The 23,633-nt window shown below is 41.7% G+C and overlaps 1 protein-coding gene across 3 annotated transcripts in view; it reads right to left on the reverse strand.

Annotated features, from left to right (window-relative positions):
* The window catches only part of CCHR9.PART0H2orf42 (chromosome chr9.part0 C2orf42 homolog), a 420,265-nt gene that overhangs the window by 311,095 nt on the left and 85,537 nt on the right, over nt 1–23,633 (reverse strand). For all 3 annotated transcript variants that reach the window (XM_044083125.1, XM_044083126.1, XM_044083127.1), the window contains exon 3: nt 8,573–8,698. In XM_044083125.1, coding sequence (XP_043939060.1) covers nt 8,573–8,698 — 126 coding nt within the window. The remainder of the gene's footprint in view (nt 1–8,572; nt 8,699–23,633) is intronic.

Below are 23,633 nucleotides of genomic sequence, written 5' to 3' on the forward strand. Positions count from 1 at the left end.
CGGAGTTTACATATTTTAGTATAAGACACTAATAGTGTGGGCTGTAGACTCATATAATCTGTTCTGACTTTCTGAATCTGTAATCATCACCTAACACCAAACAATGAGCAAAATCTGAATGCATTCAGAGATGTGTATCTTTTTTGTTCCAACGGTTATAAATATGAGCAATTAAGTCATACCTTTGTTGATATTATCAAAGGTGGGTGAGCCGCATGTGCACAAATGATGCCACAGGACAACATTCAAACAAAAATCCACCACTGCTACACACCAAGTAGCATGCACAGTTTTAATATTTTCAGTACTGTTTGGAAACACTGTTAAACTACATAGCCATAATTTTCCATCTTTTTACAAATAAATCCAAACTACCCTGCTGAGTAACACATCATTGGAAAAAACAGACTGAGGTGAAAAACTTTCCTGCTGATACAATATGTCTACTATGTAAGATTACAAAGATATGACCATTTGTATGAACACAGTCATTCTAAATTTTAGCAAATTAATACATATTTTTATGTACTTAATAAGAAACAAAAAACTACTTTTACAGCTTTGATATTACAACAAAATGTTGCTGTTTTACACACTTCTCGAACTCTTTATTCAAAGTATGCTTTCAGACCATGACTTTTGAAAAACTCTCAGAAGGCACAAGCATATTGCCATCAAAGCCTTCAGGAAACAAGTGTCTTAATTAATTATTGCAGCTTAGGGGTCAAAACAGTTAAAGAAGCCATGAATGAAGTATGCGCTCAGTCAAATCAAACAAATATCACTAAATTCTCACACTTGTATAATAGTAATCTCTTGGTTACAAGTCTCAAGTGAATTTAAATATTTGTATAAAATATGTAAATGTTCTGCTGTCTTTCTGATACTATTACAGTGGGGGTTTGTACATACATTCTAAAGTAATGCTGAGTGTTCACTGATGTGTGTAAATTTTACATGCTGTACATACTACGTTGTATAGATGTAGCTGAGCTTAACATGCTGTAAATACTATAAGTAACATGATGATCGCCTGTTAAGTTATAGTTTTATGGTATATTATAACTGTTAGCTCTTTCAGATGTATGTAACGTCAAACTTTTCTGCTTGGGCCTTTGCTGAAAACAGGCTTTTTCCAGGCAGAATTTCCCAGTAAACCAAGGCAAATAAATAAACTAAATAATGGCTAAAGCCAACCTGGGGATTAGTCTGAAGAATTTATTTTAAGAAAAATTAGTCTAAAAGAAAATAAAGAAATGGAAAAATGAGAGCCACTGAATTAAAAGTTAAAAAAATTACCCTGAAATAGCCTGGGGGTCATTCAATCCAACTAGAAACTTTCATGGCAGGAAAGAACAGGGCTAGGCTAGAGTGGTACATGTGGGTGGAATATGACAGTCTTGGAAAGTATGGCTGCCAAGTGGTCCTAATGCATGCATGCATTAATCCTGCCTGTTTTTGTAACCTCAGCTACATAGGTTCATAGGTTCATACTAGTCTATCGGCCCAAGGGCATTTATAAGCCTAGCCCATAGTTATGTGGCTTTCGCCACCCCTTTAGTTTGAAGAAAACTATGCCTATTATTTTGCTGTGCCTCTGTCAAGCAGTGACACTGAAGTAATCCCTGGGGTATATCTGCGATCTCCCATCCATTGGTCAAGATTCCTCTTGAACAAGGCCAACGAGGTGCTCTGCCTCACATGTACCGGGATTTTGTTCCACAGCATAGGGAGTCTCTGGGTGATGAATCTGTCCCTCCAGCACGTTCTATTAATAACCAAGTCAAGGTTTAAGTCTCCCGCCCTTGTGGTTCTGAGGGATCTAGATTTTTTGAGGTGAAGTATATTCATCAAATCTGGGTTTGACATGGCCTTATATGTCAGGCACAGATCACCTCTGAGCAAGCGGCATGCGACTGAATAGAGCTGGAGTTCTTTCAGTCTGGCAGCATAAGACATATTTTTGAGACCCTTTATCCTTTTGGTGAGGAACTTTTGGGGCCTTTCCAGCTGCTGCAGGTGTCGGGTCAGATACATTCCGAATGGGGCATTGTACTCAATCATAGGTCTAATGAGTGATGAGTACAGGGGGACGATGACCTCCCTAGATCTAGATGTGAATCCCTTCATGATCAGGTGGGCAATGTAGAAGGTTTTCCTAACTACTTTGGCAACATGAGTGTCAAATGAAAGGTTACTGTCAACCTGGGTCCCCAGATCCCTGATGACTTCTTCTGTGCTCAGTGGATTGCCACCTATATGGTAGCTAGGGGTAACCTTGTTCTTCCCGAAGGGTATGACTATGCATTTCTTGGCGTTTAACTTTAGGCCATGGCTCTGGCACCAGTTATCCGTTTCTGTGAGGCCCTTCTGTGAGGCCCTTCTGAAGGATATCTGTGTCATATGTGTTTTCGACTATGGCGCCCAGTTTGCAGTCATCTGCAAACTTTGTCAGCCATAACCCTCCTGTGTTTGCTTGTACTTCAGAAAAGCAGATGCCGAACAAGAGTGGTCCCAGGACTGAGCCCTGTGGGACACCACTTGTGACAGGCTTTGAGTCTGACATGGCGCCAGCAACTCTGACCCTGTGGGTTCTGTCACTTAGCCAGTTTGCAACCCATCTTGTGATGTATGGGTTTACATTTAAGCTGATGAGTTTTTCAATGATACCTGAGTGGGGTATTGTGTGAAGGCCTTTGCCAGGTCGAGGTAGGCTGTATGGACTGCCTTGCCCTCATCAATGGCCTTGGTGACTGTTTCGAAAAAGTCAACCAAGTTTAAGAGGCATGATCTGCCTTTGACAAAGCCAAACTGGGATGGATCCAAAGTCTGCAAGTTCCCTATGTCTTTATTTATGAGTTCCATTATGATCCTCTCCATGGCTTTGCAGATAAGGCTTGTCAAGCTAATGGGACGGTAATTTCCAGGGTCGGTGGAGGCACCGCCCTTATGAAGTGGGACCACAGTCAAGGTGCGCCACTCCTTGGGTACGTATCCTGAGGTGAGGCTAAGATTAAACAGCTGTCCTAACTGCGGGTTTAATTCCTCATTGAGTTTGTGGAGCACACAGCCGGGGACACCATCCGGTCCCATGGATGCTGTGTTTTTTGCCTTGGAGAGAGCAGTTCTCACCTGGGCGTTGGAGATGTTTGGGGGGCTACAATCCTCTGGTATAGATATCTCTCCTTTTGGAGAAGTTTGCACTGAACCTGTCAGCCAGTATGTTGGCAATGTGTGTAGGTTCAGTAATCTTCACATCATTTTGAACTAATTCTGAGCATATCTGGGAGTTTCCTCCTAGGTTTCTAACATAGCTAAAGAAGGCCTTATGATTGTCTTTTGAGTCATTGGCGATTTTTCTCTCAAAATTTGCCTTGGATGATTTTATGAGAGCTCTTAGTTTTTCAAGGATTTTGCTCTATCTTGTAGTAGCTTCCTCCTTTTGTTGTAGAGCTTGTTTATGGCTGGGGTCCCCCAGACTGGACGCTTGCCTTTGGTACAAAGAGTCTTAGTTTTGTTTGGGATTGCCTGATCAATGCAGTCCTGTAGGTGCTGGTAGAAGGCATTTGTAAGTGATTCAGCGGTTTGATAATATCAGATAAGTAGTTACATGCACTCTGTGACATGTATTACAGAAGCCAGTATTTTGCTATTTTATATTTGTAACCTGTTTCTTAGTAGAATGTTTCTAAATAACACACCACAGATGGAAAAGGTATTCTAAGCTATGGAAGTTGTTCTAGCATACCATCAGCTGGAAATTATTATTATTTTCTTAATCCTCATAAGGCAGCCCATTATACTGCCAGCATGTGAAGGTACATGTCACTGAAGTTTGGATATAGTTATTGAGTTCTTGCAGGTATGACATTTAGTAATGTCCAGTCCTGATTCATTATTGATGGCATTCAGAAGGTTCTGTAATGCAAATTAAACCTGCAGTTTACATCTTATGAGTTATCTGAACTTTCCATAAATTTCTAGAGGCTCTTTCTGTTCTTGACTCCGTGTTTAGTTGGGATCGGGATATTAGCATTTAAAAAAGTGCTTTTAATTATGCTTAATCTCATTTCTTAAATGTGTAAGGAAGCTGGTCGTTTCAAGACTTTTCATTCATTGACCCAAGTCAAAAATGCAGTGGTAAATTCAATGAGTCATGGAGAGCTTTGAATAGCCAATCAACTAGCATGTTTATGGAAAGTGGGAGGACAGTACCTACAGAAAGCCACTGAATAGAAAGAAGAACATGCTAAATCCACAATAACAGTGATCAGAGATATGGACTGTATTCTGGATCCTAAAGCTAATGGGCAAAGATCTTAACCAATGAAATGAAAACTAGATGGAAAGGAATCCAACTAAAGTCTACTACTTCCAGTCATTATGGATTTTCACTATAATCTGGAGACGCAGTAATGTAGTCTATAACTACTAGAAGCCATTAAAAAGGAATAGCTCTACTGATGCTTCCTTTCTATTAACTAAATGATTATTTATCTTCAGTGAACTATACATTTGATTGATGCTAAATTTTTATCTAAGCAATGTTAATGCCCGCAGCTAATATTACAATGTAGTTTACACTAGCTTCCCCCCAAAAATTAAGACTTACAGAGGTTTTTGTGATATTAAAAAAATGAGACCACAATAAATCATTTCAAAACATGTCCTACGTTTAATGTGACCTATAACCTGTACAATTCAAATGAAAAACAAACAAATCTGTTAGGGGAAAAATATAAAAATAAAAATAGTACAATATGCAGGTTGCATAAGTGTGCACACCCTTAAACTAATACTTTGTTGAAGCACCTACTTTGGGTGAAATAGCAAGAGATTTGTGTTCAGGCAGATCCGGGAATTCCTTAATTCTCTTTTTTGACTGAAGGTATTCCTGTGCTTCCCACTGAAAATGTTCCCTCGTAGCATGGACAGTTTCTCCAAAGGTATTATCCTCTTGGAGGGAGGCTGAGGCCAAGTTCTCCTCAGAATCTGAATCATCAAAAGTGAGGGAGGGTCCTTCATCAGAACCAGATCCATTCTAGGTCTGAATCCTCATCAGATTCCAAGGATTTGGGAAAGCTTCCAAAATAGGGTCCCTTTTCCTTTTACCTGGGGAGGCATTCCTAGGTACTTGTCTTGACCTAACTATGGAGGTCAGGTTTTCAGCTAGTCTAAGTCCTGTTGGTATCCCTGAGAAAGGCAGCCTAGGCGAAGGGCCTGCAACAGTACTTCTCTTAGAAGTCGCTTTGGCCCTAGGGACGTCCAACATCCTGACATCGGTCTCTCTTGAAGGAAAATGAACCAGTGTAGGCCAAAGCCACAAAGGAGTGTCACCAAGAAGAGAGTACTCTTCGGAAGCAGTGGCCTGCTGAGCGACCCCAGACCCAACCGACAAGCTAAAACAAGGGCCTGTGCAGAAGTAAAGGGACCCAACGGCATGTTGGACTCCAAATGGGTCTCAACAGATGCCCAAGGCACCACGTCAGACACAGAAGGGGTCTGCATAGGGGCATCACCTTCTTTATTTATTTATTTAAATTTGTTGACTGGGAGTGTCTGACTGGACGTAGGTCCATTTTCAGCTGAGGCCCGGGGGAGAAAAGCTCCACAGTTAAAATAAACAGACAGTATTTACATTGGATTACATAGTGATTAACAATTTACATAGCAATTACTTACAACATATTTACAGATGAAGAACATAGTACATCAGTAGACAACTAGAATCTTTATCTGTGAAGTGCATACCAGACATTAACAAATGTTACAAGAAGAAGAAGTTCGTGCTGTATAATAAGTACTGGCTTATGAGCATCTGAGCTTGCTATAATCAAGGTAGTTAGTGGACTGGAAAGAAAGGTAGTGGTTGGATGGGGTGGGAGTTGCAAGGGCATAACCAGCATGTTTTTAGTTGCACTTTTAGTAAAGTTTTGAAGTGGGTGCATGATGGTATGGAGGTAATTGCGGGTGGGAGTGAGTTCCATAATTTGGCTATGGCGTAACAGAATAGTGCTTCACCAGCAGAGTTATTGGCTTTAGTGATCTGCAAGTGATTTTTGCTGCTGTATCTTAGTGGTCCGGTGGTGCGATAGGGTTGGAGTAGATTCTGGAGGGATGGGACATTTAGTGGATGGTTTACTAGTTTGTGGGCGAGTGAGAGTTGATACCACTGAAGGAGGTGAGGGAGTTCAAGCCAGCCCAGTTCAGCAAGTGAGAGACAGTGGTGACTACGGTAGGATGCCTCTGTGGCTAATTTGACGATTTTGTTGTAGCAGGTCTCTAGCTTGTTTAGATCACATTGCCTTAGGTTGGTATATATTGGAGAGGCATAAAGTAGGGTGGAGATAAGGTGGGAATTTGCTATTGAAATCTTTGCTGCTTTGGTGAGAAATTGCTTATTTCTGTATAACGCTCCTAGTTTTTTGTGGCCTTTTTTTATAGTCATGGATATGTGAATGTCAAATTTTAGTTTATTGTCTATTTCCACTCCTAGCAATTTGGTGTGTTCAGTTGGGTATATAGTGGTGTTGTCTTTTGCCGTGATGTTAAAGTGAGAGTTGTTTTGAGTATGTTTGGTGGGTTGGAAGATGAGTAGTTTAGTTTTGTTTAGGTTGAGTATTAATCGGGCATCGGATAACCATGTTTCAACAGAGGAAAAGGCTTCCTGTGTGACTTTTTGCAGTTTTGGTAGGGACTGGGCTGAGCAGATGATGGTCGAGTCATCTGCGTATTGTATGAGTGTGCCATGTTTGGTGGCAGAGGCTAGATTATTGGTGTAAACAGAGAAGAGTAGGGGTCCAAGGATGGATCCTTGGGAAACCCCTATGGAGACAGGTAGTTGGGGAGATATGTCATTCTGCCATACAACGGATTGTTGGCGGTCTGACAGGTAACTCTGAAACCAGTTGGTGACCGATTGTGAGAAGGATAGGTTATTGAGGACAGATATAAGTTGTTTGTGTGGGACCATGTCAAATGCTTTAGATAGGTCTAGGAAAGTAGCAGAGGAGAGATAGCCATTGTTTTTATGCTGAAGGATAGTGTTAGTAAAGGAGAGTAAGGCAGTGGTGGTGCTATGGTTTCTTCAACAGTTACAGGCCTAGATGGAGAAACAGATGGAGAATGGTTGTCATCCGTGGACCTAAGCTTGGGTCTCTTCTTTTTCCCTGTTACGCCTAGGGTGTTCAACCTCCGGACAACTGGCAGATGCCACTGAATGCTGATGACAAGATTCAAGACTAAGGAATCTAGCTAAAATCTCGGACTTATGTCTGATTATTCTAGAACTGAAGCACATGCACAAAAGCAGCAACTACGGACATCATATTCCAGGCCTAAGAAGGTGACACAAAGCGAGTGGAAGTCTCTGTGTGGGATTTTCTTACCACAGTGGAGACAATAATTTACTTAATCTGACATGAGTTTAAAGCAAAAGAAAGGAATTCCCCAACGGGGTACTTATCTTTCTGACACCTTCTCTCTGGTGCGGACCAACCAAAGAACTGAAACACTGCTTCAGGCCCCAATGGCAAGAAAATACTGACTTCATGTCATAGGCTGACTCCCTATATACCCAAGTGTACTAACATCAGTCAGGGAGTCCAACAGCCTTAGGAGGAGGACACAATTTTCTCTGGTAGTCAGGCCGACCAAGGGCTTTCACAGCAGGAAATCGCACAAGTCAGGACTGCAACAGTGAATCATGAAGAACATCACAGAATGTCCTAGCAGAAATGCAGTTGTGAACCCAGGCTATGGGACCTTTACAAAACTACACAAGTCCTGCCAGGAGAATAAAATGATCCATGGTTTCTAATATCCTTTTCAGATTTTGCAAAATCAAGGTGCTGTTTTTCCATATTTCTGTACGGTGCCTACAACTGTACAGACAGCTGAAACAGTACTATTATGGTCATTTAACTCCATACCATGACTGGGAAGCAATGTTTTATTTCTCTACAAATTTTACAGTCTGATACAAATTATTCTACCCAAGTTCTTAGTTAATGGCTTTATAGTTCAGATGGGCTAGTTCAAGAGCTAGAGCTTAGCAGTCAGCTAGGAACTGGGGGACTGCATAACACAAAAAAAGTAAGCAAATTAAAAGTAATTGCAGCATCTCTTCCAGCAGGCTCCCTATTGAAATGTCAGCATTTGAAATGCCAAGTGCCAACAAGCCAAAAAAAAAAAAAGACTGAAACACAGCAGAAGAGTGAATTTCAAAAATCGTTCATCTCCTTTAAACTTCTTTTTGCAGGGGGGGGGGGGGTTCAAGGCCCCTGCCCCCTCCACATACACCAACTTTGAGATCGCCATAACTTGGAGAAAAGGGAATATTTTGAGAAATGGTATATTGGACTTGGTATATGTAAGCCTATCTTTCAGCCATTCAGCCTACGCATTTCAGGACTCGCTCTAGCAGGTCCCGACATTTCAAATGGTTACCCTTCCAGCAATTAACATATGAAACCAATGCATTATTCTGAAAGATCAAGAACAGAAACACCAAGAAAGAGAATCCAAACAAAATCAGGAAAAACAAAATAAAAAACATACGAGACAAAAATACCTGCAGTCCTGCTGCACGAATCATCCTTTTTCTTCTTCTTTGACTTAGAGGAAGACACTTCTTCAGCTTGGATTATGGGCTCTGCAAGGTTTTCAAGCTGGATAGCTTCTGCTTTTACAACTGGAGCTAAGAACAACCAGTACTGAGTCAGTCACATTTATTTAACCCAATAACATATTGAGCAATAAAATGGTCAAACAGTACTGCGATAGGCAAAAGCTTGCAAGCCTTCACTACGTCTGCATCAAGCTGAAACTAAATGCCTAAATCAATAAAGTTGATTTGTAAAGCTGGAAAAAAAGCATTTACTTTTCTGTACTAGTGGATGAGTGTAAAAGTCTCAAATTAGCCTCCTACGGTTACTTTTGACCTTAAAAACTCATTGGGCTGGATTCAATAAAGCCTACACCAAGTGTACACTGTTCTGAGGAACAGACAACACAGACCTAACACACACCTTCTTCCTGCTAATTTTAGTTTTCCTACTGATATTTTTGCTGCTTTAAATATTGACAGTGATTCATAAAGGTTACCACAAAGTGTAGACTACATATACACTCAGCGTAATCTTTCTGAGTGACTAGAAAACACAATAAAATGTGATAAGAATTTTACTGAATACATTTCGTGTACACTTAGTGTAGGCTTTACTGAATCCCGGGGATTCTGTCCTCCACTTTATAAGCAAATAGTCAGGCCCATACCTCCACTTCTTGGACACAAGGTGCAACAGTCTCCAAGTACCTTATGGAAAAAAGAAAATCGAAGATAAAGACTAAGTTTGTTTGTGTCTTTCGGCTTTTCCCGGTTAGGGGTCGCCACAGCGGAACTCCGGTCCGCTAATGATTGGTAGTGGATTTTTACTTACCGGGTTACCAGCCCTGACACACAATCTTCAATGAAGGCACACCTCATTCACATATGCCTCCACACAGAAGACGCTCTAGCTGAGAATCGAATGGGACGTCTTGCTATGAGGTGACAACGCTACCACAGCACCACCACCGCAGCAAGATAAAGACTAAGTGAGGCACAAAAACTGCAAATAAAGAATGTGAGATGATATACAGAAAGCTGTCCAAGTTAGAAACTATATCCATTAAATATCACAACTGTAATCTTTTCGCACCAAACTAAAATAATCTTTCTGAGATTTAACTCTGTCCAAGAAACTCATTTGTGTAAAGTTATTAAAGAGCCCTGCTGCCGGGGTTCAGAAAAACTAGAACTTTAAGCTTACTGCAACAGAAGAAATAAAAATTAGAGTCTTTACTGGTTAAAGTATGCCATGAATACTGCAAGCAAGCAATAATGTGCGACAAGGTATGCTTTACTATGTAAATAACACAGTCCCAGGGGTGTTCTGATGCCCGGAACCACAGGCGGCCACTACACCTTCTGTTTGGGCATTATTTACACAATAACACACACCCTGGAGGGCATTACTGCATTTAGAGAATGGGCTATCTGTTAAAAAAAAAAATCAAAACAATTTAATTTAATTACTGTATACATTTATTTAATATCTGTGTAAAATATTTCCTCTAATGTTTCAAACTTGCTGTAACATACTTGTCATTTCAGAAAGTATTTTACATCCAAAATAAAAGTGGCAAATATTTAATGTCTACATAAACACACATTCAGAAGCACAAGACAGACAGACATACAAACATATAAACAGAAACACATTCAGAAATACAGATAAACATGCTCACACACTTGTGTATAGTAACACAAACATATACGCATGTGCGCTTACCACACACCAATTACAACCTATTTCAACGTTAGATATTATTAAAAATAAAACAAAACAGACTACAAGGCAATGCAGCTCTTGCTTCCCATCCCACATCCGCTTCCTTTCCTTCTTTCCATTTACTCTCCCTGATTTTGATAATACTGCTGCTTACTTATAAAAACACAAATGATGAAACTCGGTCAAAATGCCAGACATTAAGAGTTTCATACCTTTTCATGGAAATGTGCTAATGGATTGCTTGTTGCAGTCAGTGTATGATCTTGCTCACTCTCTATTTCACTTTCATGCACACAAACATTCAGACAAAAACAAACACACATGCATTCACAAACACACACTTTTTTCTATTTTTTAATTTACTTTTTAATGTTTTGGTCACGATACAGCAAAGTGCTGCTTAGCAAGCGTAAAAAATGTTGTCCGTTTGCCCTTCAAATGTTCGAGCTTCACGACAGCTTAATATGCCACCGTGAAGCAGGAGACTCATTTTTCAGCAGACATTACCTGAACATTAACACCCTGCTGGAGAATTTTCATTCTCCAATCAGGGTGGCAATGTATAGGTTGCTCATTCTCTAAGACAATGTTAACACCAAGATGAGCATTCCAACTGTGTAAGATACTGAGCTGGATTTACTTTGAATGGCATGGATAATGAAACAAACCTATATTAATTTAATGAACATGCAATCATTCAAGACCGCCACTGATAGAATGTATTAGAGGTTTAAACTAACACATTGCAAAGGATGGTTTCTTGTTGGCAGTAGATACACTGCACAGGGCAGAATCACTAGGCAATCAGTGTTGCATAAAAAGAAGTTATGTCTTACCATAACGTTCCATCTGTGGTGTTGATCTTCGTTCATTCATTACTGATGGGTTATTGGTTCCATCCTCGGAACCGGCCCGGCCTCATACCAAGCTTGCGTCAGCCAAAAACTCTTGAGCAAAGATCCTGCCCAGACTGCTCTGCTCCCTGTTACCTCAGATTGAGTTTGCAAGTTGATAGACAAAAGTAGAGGCTACCTCTGGTCATAACAGACCTACACAAAAAGAGGAGTATATGAGATCAACCAGGAACCTCCGGAGGGGGACGGAGGGTGGGGAGTAATGAATGAACAAAGATGGAACATTATGGTAAGACATAACTTCTTCATCTGATGATGTTAATCTTCGTTCATTCCTTACTGATGAGACAGAGTCCCCAGCTGCCTGTATCCCTGGGTGGCCCTCATGGAAGGACATTCCTAAGCACCATGGAACCAAAAGAAGCTCTACCTCTGGATGCCAAATCCAATTTGTAATGAAGGATAAAAGTATGGGGTTTGGTCCAAGTTGCAGCTGAACAAATATTATTGAGGGAAGCCCTAGCATGGAAAGCTGCTGAAGTTGCCATAGACCTTGTAGAATGTGCTTTCACTCTGTGAGGCAAGGTGGTGATGTTTTTGTTGTACACAAACGTAATGCAATTTCTCAACCATAACGCCAATGTAACTTTTGAGACCGGATGACCTAGACTTGTTCCAGAAAAGGTCAGAAATAGTTGGTCTGATTTATGAGTAGATTTTGTTCTGTCCAGATAAAATCGTATTTGCCTGTGAACATCCAGGTAATGCAGGCAATACTCTCCCTTGTTACAATGATTAGGAAAAAATACTGGGAGGTCAATAGGCTGACTAATAGACTGCTCTGACACCACTTCTGGTAAAAATGAAGAATTAGTTCTCAGTGATACTCTATCCTTATGGAAAATAAGGTAGGGACGTTTTATGCATAAGGCTTAAAGTTCTGACAAGCATCTGGCCGATGTGATTACAACCAGAAACAAAGTTTTCCAAGAGCGGTACTTTAAATCACATGAAGATGCAAGTTCAAAAGTGGGAGCTGTTAGGACTTGTAGAACCAAGGCTAAATCATAAGGTTGTGCTGGTTCTCTAAAGGGAGGTTTCAGGTGAAAAACACCCTTCAAGAAAGTCTTACAGAGTCTATGTGACATGAATGAAGAATCCTGAAAACCAATGTGGAAATTAGAAAGGGCAGCTAAATGAACACAAATAGTAGAGGCTGACACCCCAGCTTGAAAAAGGTGTGATAAGTAATCTAAAACCACCGAAACTGGGGCTGACAAGGGGTCCAACTGTTTATTCGCTGCCCATAATGAAAGCCTTTTCCATTTGCTGAGATAGATTAGCCTGGTGGATGATTTATGAGATGCGATAAGAATATTGCGCACTGGGGAAGAGAGGTTATCCTGCCTGGCAATCATAGGAAGTGGAGAAACCAAGCTGTCAGCTTCAGGCTTGTTAAATTGGGGTGAGTCAGACCCTGCAGATGGGAGATCAACGTTGGGGATGGATTGAGGATCCATGGTCGATCTAGCAGGTGAGGCCAGAGGAAGGAACCAAACTAGTCTAGGCCAATATGGAGCAATGAGGATCACTTTGCTCTTTAACTGCCGTACTTTCTTCAGAAATTGACAGATGAGGGGAAGAGAAGGATAAGCATAAAGCAGACCAGAGGGCCAAGCGTGGACTAGAACGTCTCTTGGTGACTGTCCCCAAGGGGGGATCAGGGAAAAGTAGTTGCTGCACTTGTAGTTGTTTGGGGAGGCGAATAGGTCGCAGCAAGGCTGGCCCCAGCAGTTGAAATATTTTGTTGTTATCAGAGGGTTGAGGGACCACTCGTGAGGTTGTAGAATGCACCTGCTCAATTTGTCCGCAATCAAATTTGAGCTCCTGGGAATGTGCGTTGCAGTTAGAAAGCAGTTGGAAGGTATCGCCCATTGCCATATTCTCAAGGCCTCTCAGCATAACGGATAAGATCTGGTGCTCCCTTGCTTGGTGATGTACCAGACCACTGACATGTTGTCTGACTGGATCACTATAGTCCCTGACGGAAGGATGGATTGGAATGCTTGCAACGCTAATAGCACCGCCCTCAGTTCCAGGACACTGATATGCAAATGGGCCTCTGTCTCTGACCAGGTGCCTTGGACTGAGTTTCCCTGACATAGCCCCACCCTCACCCCATCAGGGAGGCGTTCGTGGTCACTGTGGCTTTCAGCTGATGGGGGCTGAAGGAGCGAGACCATTGTTAGGGATTTTGAGATGTCTATCAGAGCAAATCTTGCTTGTATCTCTGAGCTACACTTATCTGAAAAGACAAAGGATGTTGTAGAGGGTACCACTGAGTAAGAAGTAACCAATGGAGAAGTCTCATATGGAATCTGACCAGAGGAACAATGGTGATCGAGGCTGCCACTGACCCCAAGAGTTGGAGTATGGACAGAGCAGATGATTTGTGGTGACAGGGTAGCGGCTGAATCTGTTGTCTTATTCTCTGAAGTCTGTGACCCGGAAGCGATGCTGTACAAAGTCCTTGTGTCCAACAGAACCCCAATGAATTCTAAAGATTGTGTTGGGGTTGTGTTGGACTTCTCCCAGTTTATAGTGATTCCCAGGCATTGTGCTGTGAGAAGAGTGCAGTCTAGGGCTTCTTCCAGTAGATGCTTGGTGGAGGCGGTGAGGAGCCAGTCATCTAGGTATGGAAATGCCTGGAATCCTTGAAGTCGCAGGTGGGTAATGACTACTGCCATGCATTTAGTGAACACTCTGGGGGCTGTAGAGAGACCGAAGGGCAGTGCTCGAAATTGGTAGTGACTGGCTCCTATGCGGAAGTGGAGGTATCTTCTTGAGTGCTTGTCCATTTTTACGTGGTAATACACATCTTGAAGATCTACAGACCACTTCAAATCATCGTCTTCCAGAAGAGGAAGGATAGACTGAATTGTGACCATCCGGAATTTCTCTGTTTTTACAAATTTGTTCAGTGTGCTAAGATCCAGAATTGGTCTCCAGTCCCCTGTCTTTTTTGGCACTAAAAAGAACCTTGAGTAAAAAACGGATCTTATCTGGTCTGGGGGGACCGTTTGGATGACTCTCTTTTTGTAGCAGCTTTCGGATTTTGTGTGCTGCTGCTTCCCTTTGACCGGTGGAATGTCTGGTAAATCTCTCTGGATGAGGTGGGACAGAGATGAAAGGGGATGCGATAGCCTCTGGATATTATCCATTGTACCCAAGAATCGGTGTTCACCAGGCAGTGGGGTACAATGAAAAACAATCCCGACCTCTTCCAGAGGTGAGCAGTTGGGTAACGCTTCAGGAGCACTGGTAGGGTTGTCCAGTTTTGCGGACCTCCCCTGCCCCGAAAGGGGTGACTTCCCATTGGAGTTTCCCCCTCTGCCTCTAGGGGAGAACTCGGCAGGTGCATCACAGAAAGAGCCCTGTGATTTTCTGTGCCACATCTTCCCGCTCCTCTGATTTCTTGAGTAGAATCGTTGAGTGGAGTGTCAGACGCCAATGGCAGGGTTTTGCCATCTTGTTCGCACCTTGGTAGTGTATCTTCAACCTTAGGGCCAAACAATGAAGCGGCCTCGATGGGGGCATTCAGAAAGGAAGCCTTAAAGGAATCCGCAAAGTCGCATCCAGGCATGTTGTCTCGTGACTATACCTGCACCTGCCGCTCTAGCTGCTCCTTCCATTGCGTGTGAAATAAGGCGCATGGAAGAACTGGATATGGATTCTGGGGTCGCTATCTGAGAAGCTACGTTTTCACGGACCTCATCAGAAACAGCTCCTGCCAAGGTTTCAGAGAGTTGGTTGATAAGATCCCTCTGGATTCTTGTAAAGTGTGCCAAGAAGCTCAAGGACCTTATGGCGAAGGTCGATGAAGGAAACATATGCTTCCCGAGTCTGTCTATCGCCCGGGACTCCTTGTTGGGTGGATGGACAATCTGGCTCTCTTCTGCCAAATCTTTTTTGGTTGCCGCCACCACCACCATGGCATCTACTGGATGACCTTTTGAGCAACGGGGATGCTCAGCTGGGGGAGATAAGATCTTGTCAGGCCTCCGCGGTATAGCTTCCAGGGTGTCAGGATCCTTCCATGCATGCTGGACGATGAGCTGGACAAGCTCATCGGCCGGCAGGGTAGCCCAGGAGGTAAGGGGCCAGGCACGAAAGGCCTGCAGGAATACGGATTCCTCTGAGGAATGGTTGGAGGACTTCCAGTCACCCCTCTGTCTTAGGATCTCGAGGATGTCACCAAAGGACACCTCATCAGAATGTGACCATGGGGACCCTTCCCCATCATCAAAGTCCATATCTTCAGTCAAAGACTCTTTAGTGGAGACCATGTGCTTCCTTTTGCAGGAAACCTTGCAATGGACTTCCTCAGTGGGGAGCTCTGGGGAAGACTGCAAAGAGGGGGTCTCCTGAGGGGGAGAAACCTGAGGTCCTTGTGCCCGGTGTCTGGTGGTTGTGGCTTGTGACAGATGTGGCATGGGGGGGGGGCTCCAACATGGAGGGTTTGCCAGTGGAGGCAAGCACCCTCTCCATGGCCTGGAAGGCCGGACAGTCCGAACAAGGATGGGAGCCTGAAACCAAGCACGACAACCTCGGAACCAGGGTCACACCCCACTCCGACGAGCCGACCCCCAGACCAGGAGTCTCAAGAGGGCTGTGGAGCGTGAGGGAAGGAGGATTCCTGGAAGGTGCCGTAGAAAAAAATTGGAGTGGAACCAAGAATGCCCTCCCCCACGTCACAGCCACTAAACTGAGAAGAGCACGATGCCCAGTGCACAGTGGACCACAAGGACGACTCTGGCTCCAAAGTGAGGTCCACTTTTGGAGTCAGAGGAAGGGGAGCTGCTGTTGGAGGAAGGGGCTTCGATGCTTCCGTGGAAGTCGAAGGAGGAGTGTACGTTGGAGTCTGTGGAAAAATACGGTCACCTGGAACAGGGGAACATAGCTTTAGACGGTTGAGAGCGAACCCTGGCCACAAGCAACTGGTTGACAAGCTGCAACACATCTTGTTCTGAGAGGCTCCTGGTTAACCTCAGAGAAACCTGAAGGCGATTCTGGCCTTTCTAGAAATGGGCTATATTGGTTTCCAACAAATGGATCCAAGGAAGGAGAATACTTAGTCCTTGCCAGTTCGTGTGGTGCAGAGCCCCGAATCGAGGGTGTCTGCATTGAGGAAAATGGTGTTGAGGTTATCTGTGCAGACGAAGGCAGCACCATAGATGTCGAAGGTGTCTGCACCGTAAAGGGCGGTGTGGCAAATGTCTGCACAGATGGGTACAATGCCGTCGAGGAAGGTGTCTGCACTGGTAATGACGGTGCTGAAAAAGACTGCACTGAAGAGCATGTCGGTGCCGAAGGTGTCTGCACCATAGAGGAGAGTATCGTCAAACTCGGGGCCGAAGGAGACTGTACCTGCAGAGACAGTGCCAATAAAATCTGCAATTAAACTGTCAAGAGCCGGAAATGTCTGTGCTGGGAACTCCGGTGCCAGTGGCAATAAGGAGGACATAGCTGGAGCAAGAATCAACTGGGGAGTTGCAGAGGCTGGGGCCAAAAGGGCCACATATGGCAGCGCCAGGCTCGAAAACTTCACCTTTTTGTGAGTCGACTCCTTTTTGATCTCCAGAGGAAGAAAAAGAACACCTCTTACAAGGTTTAGCAGGAGATGGTGAAGCCCTCCGACCCAGAGTTAGCCTCAAAGAAAGGAGTTTTAAGGAGACCTTTCAGGATTAACTTGTTCATTCTTTCATTGAGAGCCCTGGTCAAAACTTTTCTACAAATCCTACATGGGAGATCCACTGAAAGGTGGGAGACATTCAAGCAATAGACACAAACCATGGCCATCAGAAAGCGGTAACTTACGGCCGCATTCCGTACATTGTTTGAAACCAACACTACTTTTCTTGTCCGACATAATGATATGGAGAAGAACGACAGTACCAAGGAGTTAAGAAAAACTACCCAGAAGGGTAATGAGAAAGAGGAGGAGGATTACCAACGATGGCAATGAAGAATTACCTCAAAGGTAAGAAAAATAGGTAATAATAGGGAAGAAAAACTATAGGGAGAGTCTTAAAGTTACAAAAGGGTAGGAGTATAGAGATAGTAAGTGATTCAAAATTTTTTAAACACTAACAATATAGAAACTTTCAAAAAAAAAAAAAATTGTTCACTGAGAGAGAGTGGCTTGACACTGCTGTGCAGCCAATGAGATCTAAGGTAATAGGGAGCAGAGCATTCTGGGTATAATCTTGGCTCGAGAGCTTTTGGCTGACGCGAGCTTGGTATGAGGCCAGCTTGGTTCCGTGGACGGAACCAATAACCCATCAGTAAGGAATGAACGAAAATTAACAACATCAGATTGAATGTTTCACTGACTTTGATGTTTTGATGTTCTGCGGAATTAGAGGCTTTCCAGCTTTCCAATTATTGCATTCCCTTTGTGGAGTTTACATTTTACTGCTGGAATGGGAAAGCAACACCCCCCACTACATATATATATATATATATATATATATATATATATATACATATATATAAATATATATATATATATATATATACACACCTGTGTGTGTGTGTGTGTGTGTGTGTGTGTATATATATATATATATATATATATATATATATATGTGTGTGTGTGTGTGTATATATATATATATATATATATATATATATATATATGCCCTTACTTCACATAATTGAACATCCAAATGTTCGACTTTCATATGGACAAGACCATATGTTCGAACATTTGAATATTCGAAAATGTGAAAAACAAAACAAAAAAAAAAAACTAAACAAGACCCCCTGCACCCCCCCACCCCCCACCCCGCTATTTAAATATACCAACTCCGAGATCGCACTACATTGCGGTAAAGGGAAATCTTCCCATTCCATGCTCTATGGAGATCCCCATTCACACTGTTCGAACTTTTAAAAGCTCGATCATTTGGTCTCGACCATATGAAAGTCGAGCTTTTAAAAGTTTGACTATCTGAAGGGGACCCATATATATATATATATATATATATATATATATATATATATATATATATATATATATATATATACACACACACACACACACACACACACACACACACACACACACACATGCATTTCAAACTCCTCCACTTTTCTGTGGAAGATATTCGCCATTCAACACTCTTGCTCTACATCAAATCTACAGCTTCCAGAGTATCATTCTTCTTCTTTTGGCTTTTCCCGGTTAGGGGTTACCATAGCGGATCACCTGTCCACTCATGACTGGCAGTGGAGTTTTATGGTGTCGCGTTGCCAGCCCGGTGCTCAACCTTCCGCAGAAGGCACACACACAAGCACTCATGCCTACGGCCAATTTAGAGTGTCCAATCCACCTATTATATATACATACACCTATACATCTTTGGGATGTGGGAGGAAACCGGAGCACCCACAGGAGACCCACGTGACCACAGAAGGACATGCAGACTCACCACAGAAGGCATCCCAGCTGAGGATCGAAATGGAGAACCTCTTTGTTTCCAGAGTATCATACCTCTCCTATAATTGCTACTAACTTCAGTAGCACTTTTTTCCTTCTTCAGTTTGTTCGTCACCCTTACAACTTTGAAAATATGTAAATAAAATTTATAATGTTTATTCATGATTAGAACCATTCTTAATTTTTAACACTAATGCATTTGTACTTTTCAGTACATCTACAGTTCATCAAAAATGCCAATAACTGTACCAGTGTGTTTTCTAAGTGTATGCCAGCTGTGAACAGACTTCTATTCATGCACCAGCAGTCATTCCTATTTTTTTTTGGGGGGGGGATTTCTCCCTTAATCTGTTTGAGCATCTAAAGAGTGTGTATAAGAGCAGGGGAGTGAGGGTGGGGTTTGCCCCCAACATGGGGCAGAAGTCCCTAATTCAAAAATTACTAAGTGTTTGATTTTGTTTTGACATTGTAATTTTTCAGACATTTATGTTTGGCGATTTTGTTTCTCAGCATGTTGTGACTTGACCTTTTATAGTCGAACCATATTTTTCTAGTCAGAATTATTCTATATTTGACTCACTGCTGATTTTTAGTCTGAAAGCTTTTGGGTTATATCCACCATGTTTGTCTTTGCATATCAAAAAGTGCTGTTATACTGTAAGGAGCTTTTCTCTAACGGCCTCTGCTGAAAATGGAATATGGCCACTTGGGACTTCCCATTAAACACACAAAAACAACTAAACAATTCAGATAAGATGTGGAGGGATTCAAGGTCCTGTACAAAACTTTACTATTTAGAATTTTTTCTTCTAGTATTTACAGATTTTTGTTGACAAGATAATCAGATTTTCTCAGGTTTTGTTTTTTGTGGTCAGCTGCAGCCATTCCACATATAACTTAGTTAAGGGGTGCTATAAACAGCAAGATTTCTAACCTAATTAAAAAAAAACTGTACAGGTAAAAGCAACAGAGGAGTACTAATCATACCTCTCAACCTCTTAGAACAAGAAATCTGGACAAAGCCATAAATAAAAATGGGACAAAGGCTCAAAAATTGGGACAATTTTTAAATATTGCTCTTACAAACTTAGAAAGTTGATAAAATAACAAGTTTTGCATTGGCATGAATTTTCTGAAGGGTAGGAAATCTGAAACTCAAGTGTCTGTCATCATTTTCTAACTACAGTTTTGAATGATTTGCCACTAATTTGCCAGAAAAAACACAATTTTATATAAAACAGACAAAAAATATGAGGCAAATATTTGGACATTCTGCAAAAATCTGTACAGTTGAGAGGTATGGTACTAATGCAGGGTCGGAGGGGGCGATCCGCCCTGGCTGCAAACAGGAAGGAGGTACAGCCTTGCTTTTTCAAAGCTTCTCACATTTTAAAAGTGAAAAGCTTAAATAAGAACCAAAGCCAGATCCTTTAAGGGCATTCTTCTTTAAGAATACCCTCTGTCTGTGTGTGCGTGCCCTGTTGCATACTCCTTTTCAGTGTTCCACGCAGAATTTAAATACAAGGCATTGTGTGTGTGTGTGTGTGTGTGTGTGTGTGTGTGTGTTAGGATCTCTCTCAAATCTGGACAAAACCTAAAATAATGGGACAGATTTTAAGTATTGTTCTTATAGACTTAGAAAGTTGTTGAATAACAGGATTTGTCTTAGCATGCATTTTCTGAACAATATGAAGTCTGAAACTCAAATGTACGCCATTATTCAGAAACTTCAATCCTCAGTGATTTACAAGAAAACCTCAGATTTTATGACGGACAGACCAAAAATGTGAGGCAAAAATATGGACAGTTGAGAGCTATGCAGGTTAGTAAATTTCCTCAGACTCAAACCCTGTACCTTGATTATAGGAAACAAAATCCTGAATCCTCTACACAAACTACTAAACTAGTAAAAAGTGAATTTTGGTGCATGCTCACTAAATTGTGAGCTTCAAGGGAAGAGAGGTTTAATGCTGATCATGCCAACTGCATTTTTGATGTGCATTTGTTTTGTTTAGCAAATGGTCATAGCATAAGAGGTAGCATACTTGCTTACTGATGTACTCCCACAGTATGTAGAAAGATTGCTGGTACTGTGTTGTACTTTAAGGGGGATGGTGGTGGGGGTGCTGCAGTCCTGAGTGCATCTTCCTTTGGATAAGATGCATAGCAACTATGAACCTGCTGTGAGTTTGCCATCCATTCCCTATTGCAATATTACCAGCTTTCCTTTTTTTTTTAAATTTAACATAGGCAATTTATAATTGATGGGCATCGGGCACTGAATTTGTAGATGAAACATTGAAATATAAAGTTCTTTGCTAGCAGCAACCTTTTCATTAGTTACAGATCTGTTTAATGTGGAATTATTCAGATGACTTTTACTTCTGCAGTGATCATGTATATTGACTGGTATTGGTGGACTGTAATGAAAGAAGTTTGAGTGGCCTTTTATGGCTGAAATGTTCTGAAATGGACAGTTTTGTAATTATTGGGTCATACGTTTTGTTTCATTCCTTACTAGAAAAATGTTCAAAACTACAAATTTACAACACACACTAACAAGTGGTGCTGTATTATACAAGGAATATAATTTAATAAAATCAGGAAGGTGAATCAAAGAACACATGCGTGTATGGTCCTGAAAATGTGTACAAGGGGCCTATGGTTTGAAAACAGCCCAAAGGTAAACTTTATCTGCTACTGGCTAGATGCATTTTCTTTGAATGTGGGTTTCAATGCCATTTCAATGAATGTGAGTTTCAGGGAGAGTGAAATTTACTGTTAATGCCAAGTCTGTTTTTACTGTGACACTGTATTGTTTTGCATTGTTGCCTCACAGCAAGAGGTTCTCCCGTTCGATTCTCAGCTTGGGTTGGGAGTGCCTTCTGTGTGGAGTCTGCATGTCCTCCCCGCGGTCGAGTGGGCATTTGAAAGACATGCGTTGAATGGGTGTGCCTTCGTTGAAAGTTGGGCATCGGGCTGGCAACTCAACACCATAAAAAACAACTGCCAATCATTAGTAGACCGGAGTTCTGCTGTGGTGACCCCTAACCGGGAAAAGACAAACAGCAACAACTGTATTGCTTTGCTTAGCAAATGTCTATTAGTGTTTGTGCTATAAAATTTGAAATACAAGTTGCAAATTAAATCCAAACATCTGCAATCATAGTAGAAGTAACAAATAAAACAGCATACACACACAGGTTTGAAGAGTGTTTATGGTAACTGGGGAGAAAGAGCTAAGTAATGGGACACTGAATGGCTGTGGGGGGGGGGGGTGCTCTGTGTGTGGAGGGTCCATTTGACCATGATCCGGCCCTTGTGTGCGTCAGTGTATCCATGCGTGAAAATATGGTAGAGGATTGGAGGAAACTTGGAAGGAACTACAAACAAGTCCGGACAGAAATATGTTTTTTTTTAATTAACAGCAGCCTTCTAGTTGTGCAGTAATACAATGCAGTACAGAGTTTTGCAGTGGAAAGTTTTTTGAACCCAGTGAACTGAATTAATCACAGCAAGTGATTGGGGACCACTTCAAATGGGTTTCATACAGTATTCCAATTTATTTCATACAAATGCATACTAGCTGTAATGCTTGAATTTAAACTGAGCACAAGTTATTTCATCAATACCGCTAGCTGCCCCTCACACGGAAAAAATCCCTCATAAATATTCCAATCTACCTGACATTTCAAAAATATGCAACTACAGTGTTTCCCCCCAGGCCTCCGGTGAAAATGTCCCGGTCAGACGTTCCCAGTAAACAAATGTTAAATAAAAAAATAAAATAAATAGGTGAATCAGCCAGGACATTGTGGGCTACCAGTCTGAAGGTAAGCATTTTTTTTTTTCATTGTACTTTTCTGCCCTCTTTTTGTTTTGGTGGGGTGAGGGGTAGTTAGCTGGGTTGCGGGTTAAATTAACTTGCCGTTTCATTTGCTCAGCTTAAATTCTGCCATTAAAGCTGGCAAATGAATATTTGTATTAACAAACTGGAATATTTTTATCCTTTTTTTGGGAGGTTGACCAGCTGTGCTGTGAATGAATGTAAATTGTCCTTTTCAATTAGTCGGTTTAAATTCCACCCTTAAGTTGTGTTTGTGTGAACAAATCTCAATATTTATGCTTTTTTTGGGGAGGGATTGGCAGTAACTTTGACTTTTCATATTTTAAAGGTTGGCAAGTGTGCATTTGTGTGAAATAAACAGAAATGTTTGGGTGGGGGGGGGTGGCTAGTTAATCTATGAGAGGTTATCCTCTTCATTTGCTCGGCTTAAAGAGAGGTATTAAAGGCTGGCTAGTGCACACTTGTGCAAAATAAACTGGAATATTCATGCTTTTTTTCTTGGAAGGGGCAACTAGCTGTGTTGATGAAACAACTTGTGCTTAGTTTAAATTTGAACATTAAAGGCTAGTGTGAGTTTATATGAAATAAACTGCAATACTGTATGAAACACTTTTTGAAACAGTCCCCAGTTTTACAGAATGTCCATATAATTGCTTAATATGTTTGGCCTGCAAGTTACTCTCATATTGTTTGCTTAGTTTATAGTCTGCCTTTATGTAACTAGTGTGCATTCACATGAAATATGCTGAAATCTTTGCTCTCTCTTTCTCTGGGTACTGTATTTGTAAAAACAAAGTTAGAACTATTCTTGATTTTGCAGAATGTCCTTAAGTTTTTTTCAGTCTTTATCTGTTCCTAATAGAATTTGGGGTCAACTGTCCACAAAAGTTACTAAATCACAAACTACTGGGTCAGCTCTTACAGTTGCATTAGCAATGTCGTACTTAACTTTCCAAAGGAGACGATAATCCATGTTTGGCATTTAGCTTTAGTCCATAATTCTAGCACTAGTTATTTGCCTGGAACAAGCCTTTCTGTAAGATGACTGGGTCTTTTTGGGATTTGATCACTGCTTCCAGCTGGCCATTATTTTGATT

The sequence above is a fragment of the Protopterus annectens genome, chromosome 9.part0 (assembly GCF_019279795.1).
Source record: "Protopterus annectens isolate FY-2018-M chromosome 9.part0, PAN1.0, whole genome shotgun sequence".
In the NCBI taxonomy this organism is placed as follows: Eukaryota; Metazoa; Chordata; order Ceratodontiformes; family Protopteridae; genus Protopterus; species Protopterus annectens.